The sequence below is a fragment of the Erythranthe guttata genome, chromosome 14, assembly GCF_056151865.1.
Source record: "Erythranthe guttata isolate IM_541 chromosome 14, IM_541, whole genome shotgun sequence".
Taxonomy (NCBI): domain Eukaryota; kingdom Viridiplantae; phylum Streptophyta; class Magnoliopsida; order Lamiales; family Phrymaceae; genus Erythranthe; species Erythranthe guttata.
In genome coordinates this window covers 10,506,220-10,519,885 of record NC_142546.1, presented here as the reverse complement: position 1 = coordinate 10,519,885, position 13,666 = coordinate 10,506,220, and the positions used below count along the sequence as shown (strand labels likewise).

General features: G+C 40.5%; 1 protein-coding gene across 1 annotated transcript; it reads right to left on the bottom strand.

The window, feature by feature from the left end:
* Positions 1-1,199: 1,199 nt before the first annotated feature.
* LOC148765175 (uncharacterized) lies at positions 1,200-2,097 on the bottom strand. Its single transcript, XM_088813823.1, has 2 exons — positions 1,597-2,097; positions 1,200-1,504 (listed from the first exon to the last, which is right to left on the bottom strand). Exons 1-2 carry the CDS (start codon positions 2,060-2,062, stop codon positions 1,488-1,490), a joined length of 483 nt encoding a protein of 160 aa, XP_088669949.1. The 5' UTR covers positions 2,063-2,097; the 3' UTR covers positions 1,200-1,487.
* Positions 2,098-13,666: the final 11,569 nt, after the last annotated feature.

Here is a 13,666-nt window from a genome sequence, read left to right as displayed (position 1 = left end):
TGTTGGAGTACATAGAATCCATTTCGGATTTCATGGCATTTAGCCAATGTCCCTTGTCTGTATCCGATACAGCTTCGTTGAAAGTTCTAGGATCACATCCTTGGTCCACTTCATCAACGAGGAATAACCTATCGGGCGCTCTCCGAACTCTTTCGGATCTACGCAGCGACGGTTCAGGAGGTATGTTAGTGGTTTGTTGAATTGGTTCATTATCTGATTGTTGTGCTTGAACTTCAGATTGTGGTTCTCGAACTTCTTCGAGATCAACTACACTGCCCTTTCTATCCGATAGAAATTCCTTCTCAAGGAACACGGCATTTCTCGAGACGAACACCTTTGCCTCGGAAACATAGTAGAATTCGTATCCCATGGAATCCTCGGGATACCCCACAAAATAGCATAGGTCGGATTTTGTATCCAACTTATCTCCCACTAGCCGCTTCACGTAAGCGGGACAACCCCATATCCTAATATGTTTAAACGTGGGTTTCTTGGAGTGCCAAAGTTCATAAGGTGTGGAGTTAACTGCTTTGGTATTAACCCTATTCAGCAAATACACGGCAGTTAGGAGTGCATGACCCCACAGGTATGCCGGTAGCTCGGTGAACCCCATCATAGATCGAACCATGTCTAACAGTGTTCGATTCCGACGTTCGGAAACTCCATTAAGTTGAGGAGTTCCAGGAGGAGTCCATTGAGACAGAATCCCATTCTCTTTAAGATAGTCTATAAACTCAGTACTTAAGTATTCGCCACCACGATCGGATCGTAGTTTCTTAATACGTCTACCGAGTTGGTTTTCTACTTGGTGTCTAAAATCTTTGAACTTTTCAAAAGTTTCAGACTTATACTTCATTAAGTATACGAAACCATACCTAGAATAATCATCGGTAAAGGTAACGAAGTAGTTAAAACCACCCCTAGCACTAACACTTAGTGGACCACACACGTCTGAATGGATCAAATCCAAAAGACCCTCGGCTCGTTCCATCTTCCCTTTGAAGGGAGTCTTGGTCATTTTTCCTTTAAGGCAGGATACACAAGTTTGAAGTGATTTAACGTCCTCCAAGGAGAACATTCCTTCACTAACAAACTTGTTCATCCTTCTCAAGGAAATGTGACCTAGTCGAGCGTGCCAAAGTTGTGCGGGGTTAAGACTTATATCTTTTCGTTTTGCTGATATAACGTTAACAGGTATTTCACTTGGATTCAGTTCATATAAGTTGTTTATAAGTTGTCCCTTACAAATCACATTTTGATCCTTTTGTATAATGCAAATCGAATTTCCAAAAACAAAAGTAAAACCTTCATTATCCAAAACAGGAATAGAAATAAGGTTTCGAATAAGTGACGGAACAAATAAACAATTGTTCAAAACAATGGAAAAACTAGAATCCAAAACAGAAAGATAAATTGTCCCAATGGCTTCAGCAGCAACCCTTGCTCCGTTGCCCATTCTTAGGTAGGTCTCACCCACATTAAGCTTCCTACTTCTTGTCATGAGCTGCAAATCATTACAAAGATGTGAGCCACAACCGGTATCCAATACCCAAGCAGAAGATTTAACGGACAAATTAACTTCAACTAAATACGTACCCTTTTCAGAACGTTTCTGATCGAGGTAAGCCTTGCAGTTGCGTCGCCAATGGCCCTTCTTTCCACAATGATGGCAAGCGTCATCAACTTGCTTGGTGACCTTGTCATTCTTCACTCCGCTCGACTCGCCCTTCTCAAGTTTCTTGCTCGGGCCGAAACTCCTTTCTTTCCTTTTCTTCTGCAAAGAACCTTTCTTCGCAGAAGGAGCAACTAGGAGAACAGATTTCTCCTTCTTGATCGTGGACTCATAGCTGACCAACATGTTCAACAACTCATCCAATGGTGGATCGAGCTTGTTCATGTTGAAGTTCACTATGAACGATTCATAAGAACTAGGAAGGGACAGTAGGATCAAATCCACCGAGAGCTCGGCCGGGAGGGTGACATCAAGGCTTACCAGCTTCTCAAGGAGAGTGATCATCTTGAGACCGTGCTCGTGGACCGAAGCCCCTTCACGCAGCCTCATGGTGATCAACTCCTTGGTAGCTGAGTACCTCGATGCCCTAGTATTCTCACTGTACATGCTTTCAAGACGGTGCTTGATATCATAAGCATGCACGTGAGACTCATACTTCCTCGCGAGCTCTGGCACCATGGATGCTAGCATGTAGCACCTCGCATGGAGGTCGTCCTTCTTCCATGCCTCGAAAGTGGCAGTCTCGTCAGCAGTAGCAGTCGCAGGAAGAGCAGCGGGGGGACGTTCATTGAGCACATAGAGACGTTCCTCGACTTGGAGCACAAGTTTCAGATTGCGAAGCCAATCCAAATAGTTTGGACCGGTGAGTTTGTTTTGGTCGAGGATTGAGGAAAGGGGATGTTTGGACATTGTTGCTGAGAAAATTTTAAGAAGACAATAATTAGAGTTTAGTTCGTAATAATCGTTACAATTAAAATTTTGGACTTTTATGTTTTAATTGTTCTCCCACTAATTTTATCGAATTCCACCACCCTCTAGCAGACAATCGAGAAAACTTATTTTTCTTTAATGGGCTTTAGGTCCAATAGCGCTAATGTAACCCGTAGTTAATCTGTCCCGATTACATAAGCCTAAAGGTAGAGTACTATCAATCACATCACTATGTGACCCTAAAGTTCGTTTTACCTCACACTTGATAATGACCTAAGTTAATCTAGCGAATATCAAAATCTTCGTGTGTCAAGTCTAGCCTACCAATATGAGATGCCATAGATCCAACTATATCAAACTAATGCAATCCCTAGTTAATCTAGCCGACCACATTAATCCAACATAATTTTATCTATGACCGTATCTCCATCTAATGTCAATTAAATTACAGCTTATCCCACAATAGCACTCCCTGCTAACACGGCTTACTGCACTATTATGAGAGGCTACACATAATTTAATTGTTGGTAGAAGGAAAGAAAAATTCAACAATTTGGTTTTTCTTTATAGCTTGATAATTATTCTTGGTTAAGAATGAGGGATTTTATTTATTAAATTTTATTAGCTCATCGGAAGTTTTAGGTTATGATCGTTTGTGATTCCTACAACTATGTTCTCTAGGTATGTGGAAACGCATATTGATCCTAAGGGAGACATACGATCATCATCGTACTTAATCACAATTATTCATCTCATGAATTAATTAATAAATACGATTAATTGCAAATATAATTAACGGACTTCTTTCATTCATAAATCATTCAAATAAGAATGAAGTCCATTAATTATTTGCCATCTAATTTGTGTTCCATTAATTAAACTAATTTAACGATTAAATTAAATAATTAATCCAACACTATTCTTTGAATTCAAATTAAATTAATGGATCAATTATCTAATTGGGTTTAATTGATAAATAATTTCAAAAATTAAAAATCAATTAAATTTAATATTAATTCTCAGAAAATCAAATAATTTTTTTTTTTTTTTTTTTTTTTTTGTTGTCGCTGACCGGACTGGTCGGACCGGTTCGACCGGACCGGTTCGGTCAGCTGGGGAAAAACAGCAGAAAAACGAGTTTTAAAAAATTTTATATTTTTCTGAAATATTCAAAATATTTAATTAATATTAAACCACCCAATTTGATAACACCAAAAATTCAACAATTCAACAAATCGAAGTATGCTTTCGAAAACGATAAACACGTTGACAAATAAACGATTAACCCGTGGCTCTGATACCACTGTTGGGGATCGTGCATGTATACGCAGCGGAATTTAAAATTTTATATCGAACTAGTTTCGATTACATGCATAAACTAATCACATAGTCAACGTACCTTAACGCTTCCGCCATACATATGGTAATTATCGATTTAATTGAAAAACGCGTAAAACCGAAAATTACGAAACATGCTTATTCATCATTTCACAAAATCGAAACATGTAATCACGTATTACTCATGCTTGCAAATTAATAATCATACAAACATGTTCGAATCGAATTACGAAAGTTCCGATTTATTACCTCTTGTAGCGTGAGATTTCGACGAATCGAAATCCTAAAACGAGTCACGTACAAGCTGCAAATTACCAATCCACGGGCTGCAATTCACGGCTGGAACAAGCTGATCCAGCAAGCGACGAATGGCAACGAACGGCAGCAGCAGCGGCGGCGCGTGGCAGCGGCAGCGGCGGCGCGTGAGCGGCGGTGCGGCGCGTGCGGCGGTGCGCGGATTCGTCGGGGCAGCAGCTCCTCTCCAATTAGGTTTCACCTCGTATATTTTGACCCACCCGAACTACAGCACTAGATGTAAACGAGTTAGATAAACAACAAGAATAAACGAAGGAATAAACGGGAGAAAACCGGCGGTTTCCGGCGAAGACCGGCGGTGGCGCGGCGGAGATGCAACGGCCGAGAGGAGGGGCTGAGCGGCTAGGGTTTTGGTGCTGAAAAATCTGATCTCAAAACTCCTTTTGAGGTCTATTTATATCTAGGGTTTTCAACCCTAGCGGGCTTAAGTCATTGGGCTTGACCCACTGATGCATTAAGTCCATTCCCTTTACGGCCTCGTTTCTAATAAACGATCGTCCACAAAATTATAACAAAATTATATTTGTGACGAGCTCAAAGTCCTCGTCGATACGAGTGCCTCTTCGAAATTTCCAATTTCCAAAATTGGAAACTTCCAATTCAGTGGACTTGCTAAATCGGGAAACTTCCCAATTTAGAAAGTTCACTAAATTCCGCATTTCTCTTTTTCTCCACGTTTATTCCAATTCGCAATTCACAATTACGAATCTTGGATTCAATCATATCGACATCCAATCGTTCAAAGATTAACACATTAATCTATGCTTGTTGTTATCAAGGATCTATATTACACGAGAAGTGTGACCCTCAATGGTTCAGGTGTATGCTAGCCGTGGGCTCACAACTCTTTGTGATTCGAACAACACATTGTTCTTATACGAACTCCTCCCAAGAGTCCCGATTAGAGTAAAACTCATTTTACCTAATCCCGATCAAATCGGTGCCCAACGAATCAAGATTGGCGTCTAGCAACTACGCATCATGATTCCCTAGATACAAATGAAGTGCCTGCAAGAACCTTATGATATAGTTAGCGTACAGTACGATCCCTTCGTAGCACATGTCCCGATTGAACTAGAGGCATTGGTTCACCGAGACCTCTTATAAAGTTCAATAACCGTGCGCACGTTCTAGGTATTATAAATCCGTTCGTGTGCGACTTAGAGAAACACATTTCCCTAATCACCCCACTATCAACTCTGGCCAGAGATTCCATGGATTATAAACCGTCAGAACACACAGGACATCCATGACTACTCAAGCGCTCGAATCCCCTACTACAATGCACAGACTTCACACTAGATTTCGGATTGCACGAACGTTGGCCCTTGGAGCGGTCCGCGGTGGGACTCAGGGACAGGTCACGATACAATCGGTCCTCTAGTGAAGTCACGGTGATGTCTGGGTCTTAAGGACTAATGGTGTACAACTATATCTTAGAAACCTATTACTCGATGAATGAGAACCACTTATAGATTTCTAGGGCGAGGGAGTTCAGTGAACTCATCCAGTATGAGCACCCACTCAAGTATGCCGATGTCACAACACCGAGGACTGATGAGACGCAGTACACATACACTAAGTGCTAGTCTCAAAAGGGAAAGGCCGGTATCCTCATTATTGGCGTAACCCATCGACTAGGAACAAGGTTTAACAGTTACATTACATTGCTGAGTTATCTCACGATTCTACTAGATCAACTCACAGTAATAGAGTAACTCGTTAGGACTATATCTATGCTGCTTGCATGGGATAACAGATATAGAATGCCAAATAAGATATTTTATTATTACGAACGAAAAACGATTGTTTTATTACAAAGAAAAGAGAAAAACCACAGCCACAAGTTGGCTTGCCGGTCACCTACTCTAACACTTAAGAATATCAAAGTCTTCGTGTGTCACGTCTAGCCTACCATTATGAGATGTCATAGATCCAACTCTACCAAACTAATGCAGTCCCTAGTTAATCTAGCCGACTACATTAATTCTGTAGAATTTTATCTATAACCGTATGTTAAGTGTATATTTTTACACTTAATTATATCTTTTAATTGGACCTTTTGATGTATTTTATTGATAATTGGTGCTTAAAGTTTTGATTTATTGTGTTTCAGGCACAAATTGAAGAATCGAATAAATTAAGGGTCAAAAACTACAAATTAGAAGAAAAGGTGGAATAAATTGGAGAATTCAACGTCACTTGTTTAGTCAAGAATGGTTAAGAATATGTCACGTCACTTCGGACGGCCGTCCGAAATGTAGGGCAAAATGCCAGACGACCGTCCGAGAAGGCAAGAATGCGAAGTAAGGAACTTCCAATTGTACAAGGAAACTGTCTTTTCCCCAAATTTTCCCACGTTATAAAAAGCAATCTCAAAAACACAATTAGGGCAAATAAGCAACAACAAATACGAAGAATTTAAAGATTCAAGCATAATTATATCTTTCATGATTCATATTTATTTAGCTTTTAATTTAATCATGAGTATCTGAACTCTTATTTTCTAGGATTTTATTTTGAACCCTATGTGGGATTTCTGAACCCCTTATATGATTTTATGCAAGTTTGAATTCCGGATTATTTCTTCTACTTGTTTTATTAAGTGTATGAAACTGGCCACTTTATGTGTTTTATAGTTATTCTTGAATGGATGAATCGGAAGAACAGTTTAACAATTAGAACTACTGTAGAAGTGCCTTTGTTGTATTAACATATGAATATATTTAATCTCTTAGGTAGCCATTATTGAGATTTGTGTTTCATGTTGTGTTCTAGATTTAATTGAGTAGGGATACAATAATTCAATCTTGAATATTAGAATCGTAATACAAGCGGAAGTGGGTTATGAATAATTTAGCATCTTAGGTTAGTAATTTGATTTAATAACTTGCATAATTGAAGGAATTGGGGAATTAATAATCACATAAGGGGAAGAATAAAATCATAGGCTTGTTTAATTTCCTTTTTAATTGATTTATTTTTATTTAATTTTAGGGTGAATTACACCAACACCCCTGAGGTATACTTAAATAATTTTAAGATCCCTACGGTATCGATAATTACAATCACCCCCTTGAGACGTAGTTATAAACTCCAATGGTATAATGCATTGGATGCGTTATTACGATAGAGTTCTAACGGACTATTGGTTTCAGGAAGTGGTGAAGACAACAAAGAGTTCTGGGTGATTTAAAAAATATTGGGGGAGCCATGTCACCCCATAACTCCCCATAACTCTATGTTATCTCCACAACTAGCTAAAAGTAATAGTTCATTAGAACCCTATCAGAATAATGTATCCAATGCATTATCCCGTTAGAGTTTTTAACTACCTTTCAGGGGGGTGAGTGTAATTATCGATACCACAAGGACCTGACAGTTATTTAAGCATACCTCAAGGGTGTGGGTGTAATTTACCCTTAATTTTATTGATCAACTTTCGACTGTGTAGGGTGGGATTGATCACAGTTAGTAGAATATAGCGATTAGAATTAGATAATTTAATATTCTCTATGGGATCAATATCTGAACTTTTGTTCACCATATTACTTGTTCGATACGTACAGTTGTGTGTAGGTAAAATCTCTAACAAGTGTTTGGCGCCGTTGCCGGAGAATATTTTAATTATCTATTTTATTCTAACTCTAGATTTGAACAATTTTCACAATTCACCCAAAATTTTAATTCTTGTCTTTCTTTTATTTTTGTTTTAGCTACCGTTTTATGTGGAGGATACTCAATCTTGACAGAGAACTGTTTGACCCCGAGATCGAATGCATTTTTTGAGCCGCTAAAAGACTCCAACGCGAGAACAATATAATGGGAGATAATCAACACAAAGACGAAGAAGGGTATTTGCTCGATGATGACGGAATTCGAATCCATGACCAACCCCTACGGCTTCCACAAAGTCAATTGTTAGACAAAAGGGCAATTCAGGACTACATAATCTCGATTCTTGATGGATTCCAACTAAGCATCCAATATCCAACCATCGAGGATCATAATTTTGAGATCAAACAAGGCCTCTTGACGATGCTCCAAAATAAAGGGTTATTTAGTGGATTGACAGGTGAAGATCTGCATCTTCACATTGTCAATTTGCTCGATACATGTAACTCACATCATCAAAACGGCGTTTCCCAAGAGGCGCTGAAATTAATTCTCTTCAAACACTCCCTCCAAGGAAGAGCTCGCCAGTGGTTGATGTCCCAATTCCTCACTCTATCTCGTCATGGCCTCTACTCCTAAAACTTTTCAGCAAAGTTTACACCTCACCTGAGATGGATGAAAGAATTCAAAGAGAGATTCACAATGTCGTCCAAGATCAAGGAGAAGCACTATTCGAAGCATGGGAAAGAATCAAGACCCTTTTGAGGCAGTGTCCAACTCACTGAGTGGATCAATGGCAGCAAATCCACGTCTTCTACCAACGAATTAACGAGAATGCCAGAACCATCTTAGATGCATCAACCCGAGGTAATTTTATGAGTCAATATATACCGGATGCATTTATTTTGTTGGATCAAATTTCGCAGAACAGGTTTGCCAAATCAAGCAAAAGGACAATTAATGGAGCCAAGAAGGTTCTCGGGTTTTTGGTACTAGATGCAATCACGGACCTTCAAGCTCAAGTGACCCAAATTGCTCAGCAGTATCAGCTCCTTTTACAGCACATTAAAGTAAACCAAGCCAGGTCAAGCCGTGGATTATCCGTGCTGTCAAATTTGCGGGGGCAATCAATACACACTCCAATGACAACAAGAGGTGGGACCGGTCAACTACATCAACAATGCACCTCACAAATTCCAAAATCAAGGGTGGAGATCATAAGGGAAGTATGGAGGAAATCAATAAGGCCAAGGGTACCAAACACCTCAAGGTCAATTCCAAAATCAAGCCCTTCCTCAACAGAGCTATAAAGGGAACAATCCACGAGGCCAAAATTCAAGCTCAAACATTGATAAGGTATTAGCCCAATTTATGACAGCCACTCAAGCCACGTTGCTCAACTTAGAGACTCAAGTGGCACAAATAGCATCGAATCAGGAGAATTGTCCTGAGCGTTGCCATCAAATACGGCGGACCCTCGAAAACAAGAGTTCGAGTCTTGTGAATCTGATAATCAAGGATAAGGAAGAAATTCAAGAGAAACCGCAAGCCCCTGTAGCCGCATGGGTAGCACCGATCCCATTCCCCCAAAGATTTCGTAAGAAAAAGATCGAGGCCAAAACTTGCCAACCAGTAACCCTGAAGAACCGGAAGTAATTGGAAGAAGTCCCACTGAACAAGAAGAGAAACACGGCAATCGAGAAGCTGGTAGAGATTGTGGAAAAAAATCAATTCAAGAAAAACCGCCAGCAACATTGATTACACGGGCCCCACCGATTCCATATCCTCAAAAGTTTCTAAAGAAAAAGCTCGATGCGAAATACCAAAGCTTCTTCGAAAAGTTGAAGGAAATTCACATCAATATCCCATCATTGAAACACTTCAAAAAATGCCAAAGTGGGTGAAATTACTCAATGACCTCGTAACAAATGGGAAGACATTGCAAGGGAACGAGATAATCCACCTGACCGAGCAATGTAGTGCAATTCTTACACGGTTCATCCCACAAAAACTCGGCGATCCAGGTGAGTTTACTATCCCTTGTATTACAGGAGGTAAAATGTTTAGATTTCTCATTGATTTAGGTGCTAGCATTAATCTTTGTTGGGAATCAGACACGTGTACGCAGCAGAAAACAAATTTTTTATGCGAATTAAACGAATTTAAAACACATAAACACATGCCCGATAATTGAAAACAATTAATTGCGTACCTTTGCGCTTCCAGCGAAATAAAAAACAACATACATGCGAATTATTTAATCGAAATTAAATCAACTAGCATGCTCGCATTAAATCAAATAATCATGCTCGCAGTAAACATTCAATTTCATGTAGTCACATAAAATCATACAACATACTTACTAACGAACATGCATATTTAATTTAAATAAAATAACGAATTGAATAAACACGGATTCGAATTGATACCTCTTGAAGCATGAGGTAGGCGCACGAGTCGAAGCAAGATTGCCACGGAAAACAAATTCGTGCAATCCGCGAGTAGCGGTGGAAAACGGCAGCGACGGCGGCGTGAGCGGCGGTGCAACCGGCGGCGGCGACGGCGTGGGCCAGCTCCGCAGTTCTCCGATCTTTCTCCTATCGGATTTCACCTCGTGTACTTCGATCTACTGAAACGTGGAACTAGACACGCAGTAGTTAGAATAAAAGGAAAGAATAAACAAAGAAATGAACTACCACGAATTGATCGGCCAAGAGAAGGCCGATTCCGGCGAGTGGACGGCGAGGGCGGCCGTGGTGGCCGCGGGGAGGAGAACGGCCGAGAGAGAGAGAGGGAGCGGCTAAGGTTTCGAGTGTGAGTTGTGTGTTGTGCATGACCTATAAATTAAGTATTTATAGTGTCTTGTATAAAACCCTAACGGGCTTAAGTTGGATCGGGCCGAACAGCTTAAGCTCGTTAGTTATTTTACTCGCTCGTCTCTCTCAATTCGATGATCGGAAAATTGCAACAATTACATTTTCGGAATCATTATAATGTCCTCGTCATTACGAGTGCCAATTCTCAATTTCCAACTTTCTAAAAGTCGAAACCCTAATTCAGTGCACTTTCTAAATTTGGAAACTTCCCGATTTAGAAAGTCCACTAAGATGTTCGTCTATTATTTTCGTTTTCTTATTCTCATTCATAATTCCAAATTAGGAATGTTGGACCCAATCATATTGACTTCCAATCATGCAAAGATAATTTTTTTTTACCTTTGACCGTTCATTCAAAGATCTCATGCGCACGAGCAGTGTGACCGTCGATCGTTCAGGTGTTAGCTAGCCGTGGGCCCACAACCCTTTGTGGTCAAAACTCGTCCCTTAGAGTTACGATTAAGATGAAGCTTGTTTCACCTTAACCATCCAACGAATCAAGATTGGCGTCTAGCCACTACGCGTCATGATTGCCTAGATACAAATGAAGTGCCTGCAAGAACCTTTGATATAGTTAGCGTAGAGTACGATCCCTTCGATTCATATGCCCTGGTTGAACTAGAGGCATTGGTTCATCGAGACCTCCTTACTGGTTCAATGATTGTGCGATCGTTCTAAGTGTTGTAATCGTTACATGCATGACTTAGAGAATCGAATTCTCTAATCATCACTTAGTCAACTTTGGACAGAGACTTAGAATGATTACAAACTTTCAGAACACACAGGACATCCAAGACTATTCTAGCTTTCGGACTACACGAACAGTAGCCCTTGGGGTGGTCCTCGGTAGAACTCAGGGACAGGTCACGATACAGCTGTTCCTCTAGTGAAGTCACGGTTATGTCTAGGTCATAAGGACTAATGGTGTAAAACTATACCATAGATATCTCTACTCGATTATTGGGAACCACTTAGAGATTTCTAGGGTGAGGGAGTTCAGTGAACTCGTCAACTTACGAGCACCCACTTATGCATGCCGATATGACAATACCGTTTAGTGATGAGATGCAGTACACATAAACTAAGTGCTAGTCTCTTAATGGAAAAGGTCGATATCCTCATTGGTGGCGTAACCTTTTGACTAGAAACACATTTGGCGACAGTTATAATACTTAAGTAAATATCTCACGGTCCTAACGATCAATTACTAGTACTTGTAATGACTGTAAGGACTATATCTATGCTTGTGACAAAGGGACAAAGATATAGAATGCCAAGGTGTTTTATCATTAATACGAAAAAGGTTTGTTTATTACAATAATAAATATGAAAGACCACAGCCACAAGTTGGCTTGTTGGTCACCTACTCTAACAATCTCCCACTTGACCTAAAGCCCACTACCCATGAATCGCAATCCCATGGACTCTCGATGTTTCTCGTGGACCGATCTTGGTAAAGGCTTCGTGAAGGGGTCTGCAACGTTCTCTTCCGAGGTGACTCGTTCTACTTTAACTTCACCTCTATCAATGATCTCTCAGATCACATGATACTTCCTCAGAATATGCTTGGACTTCTGATGATATCTTGGCTCCTTAGCTTGCGCCACGGCTCCGGTGTTATCACAATACAACGGTACTGGATCATTAGCATTAGGAATGACACCCAACTCTTGGATGAACTTCCTTATCCAAGTCCCTTCTTTTGCAGCTTCGGACGCTGCAATGTATTCCGCTTCGGTAGTGGAATCGGCCGTCGTGCTTTGCTTGGAACTCTTCCAACACACGGCACCACCATTATGCGCGAATATAAATCCCAATTTCGACTTTGAGTCGTCCACATCCGATTGAAAACTAGAGTCGGTGAAGCCCTCTAATTTCAACTCGGCACCCCCATAGACCAAAAATATATCCTTAGTCCTTCGTAAGTACTTGAGGATATCTTTCACGGTCTTCCAGTGAGCTGGACCGGGGTTAGACTGATATCGGCTTGTGACACTCACAACATACGCAATATTGGGTCTCGTACATAGCATGCCATATATTATGCTTCATATGGCAGAAACATAAAGCATCCTTTTCATTTCTTCATTTTCACTAGGTATTTGAGGACACATAGATTTCGAGAGACGAACCCCATAGGACATTGGCAAGAATCCCTTCTTGGATTCTTCCATGCTAAACCGTTTCATAACAGTGTCTATGTACAGGCTTTGGGATAAGCCAAGCATCTTTCTTGCTCTATCTCTATTGATGCGTATTCCCAATACGTAAGATGTTTCTCCCAAATCCTTCATTGAGAAACGTGTGGACAACCATGCTTTTGTTTGTTGCAACATTCCTACATCATTCCCAATGAGCATAATGTCATCAACGTAAAGCACTAAAAATATTACTGCCCTCCCACTAACCTTCTTGTATACACAAGGTTCCTCCGGTTTCTTCTCAAAATCAAACTCTTTGATAGTTGAGTCGAACCTAATGTTCCAACTACGGGATGCTTGTTTCAATCCATAAATTTGGAGCTTGCAAACCATTTGCTCACTTCCAGAAGATATGAAGCCTTTCGGCTGCGCCATGTAAATTTCTTGCTCAATGTCTCCATTAAGGAAAGCAATCTTCCCATCCATTTGCCATATCTCGTAGTCGTACCAAGTAGCTATGTCCAGCAAAATCCTACTGGACTTCAGCATCGCGACCGGCGAAAAGGTTTCCTCATAGTCAACACCTTGCCTTTGAGTATATCCTTTCGCTACCAATCTAGCTTTATAGGTCGATACCTTTCCATCCACACCAATTTTGTTCTTATAGGTCCACTTGTAGCCTATGGGAACAATTCCCTTAGGTGGATCTACCAAGGTCCATACCTTGTTGGAGTACATGTAGTCCATTTCGGATTTCATGGCAGTTAGTCAATGTCCCATGTCCGCATCCGATACGGCCTCATTGTATGTTCTTGGATATTGTCCAAGATCAACATGATCTTCATCATTTTCGATGAGGAATAACCTATCCGGCATTTTCCGAACTCGTTCGGATCTACGTACCGTAGGTTCAGGAGATGTATTAGTGGATTGTTGTA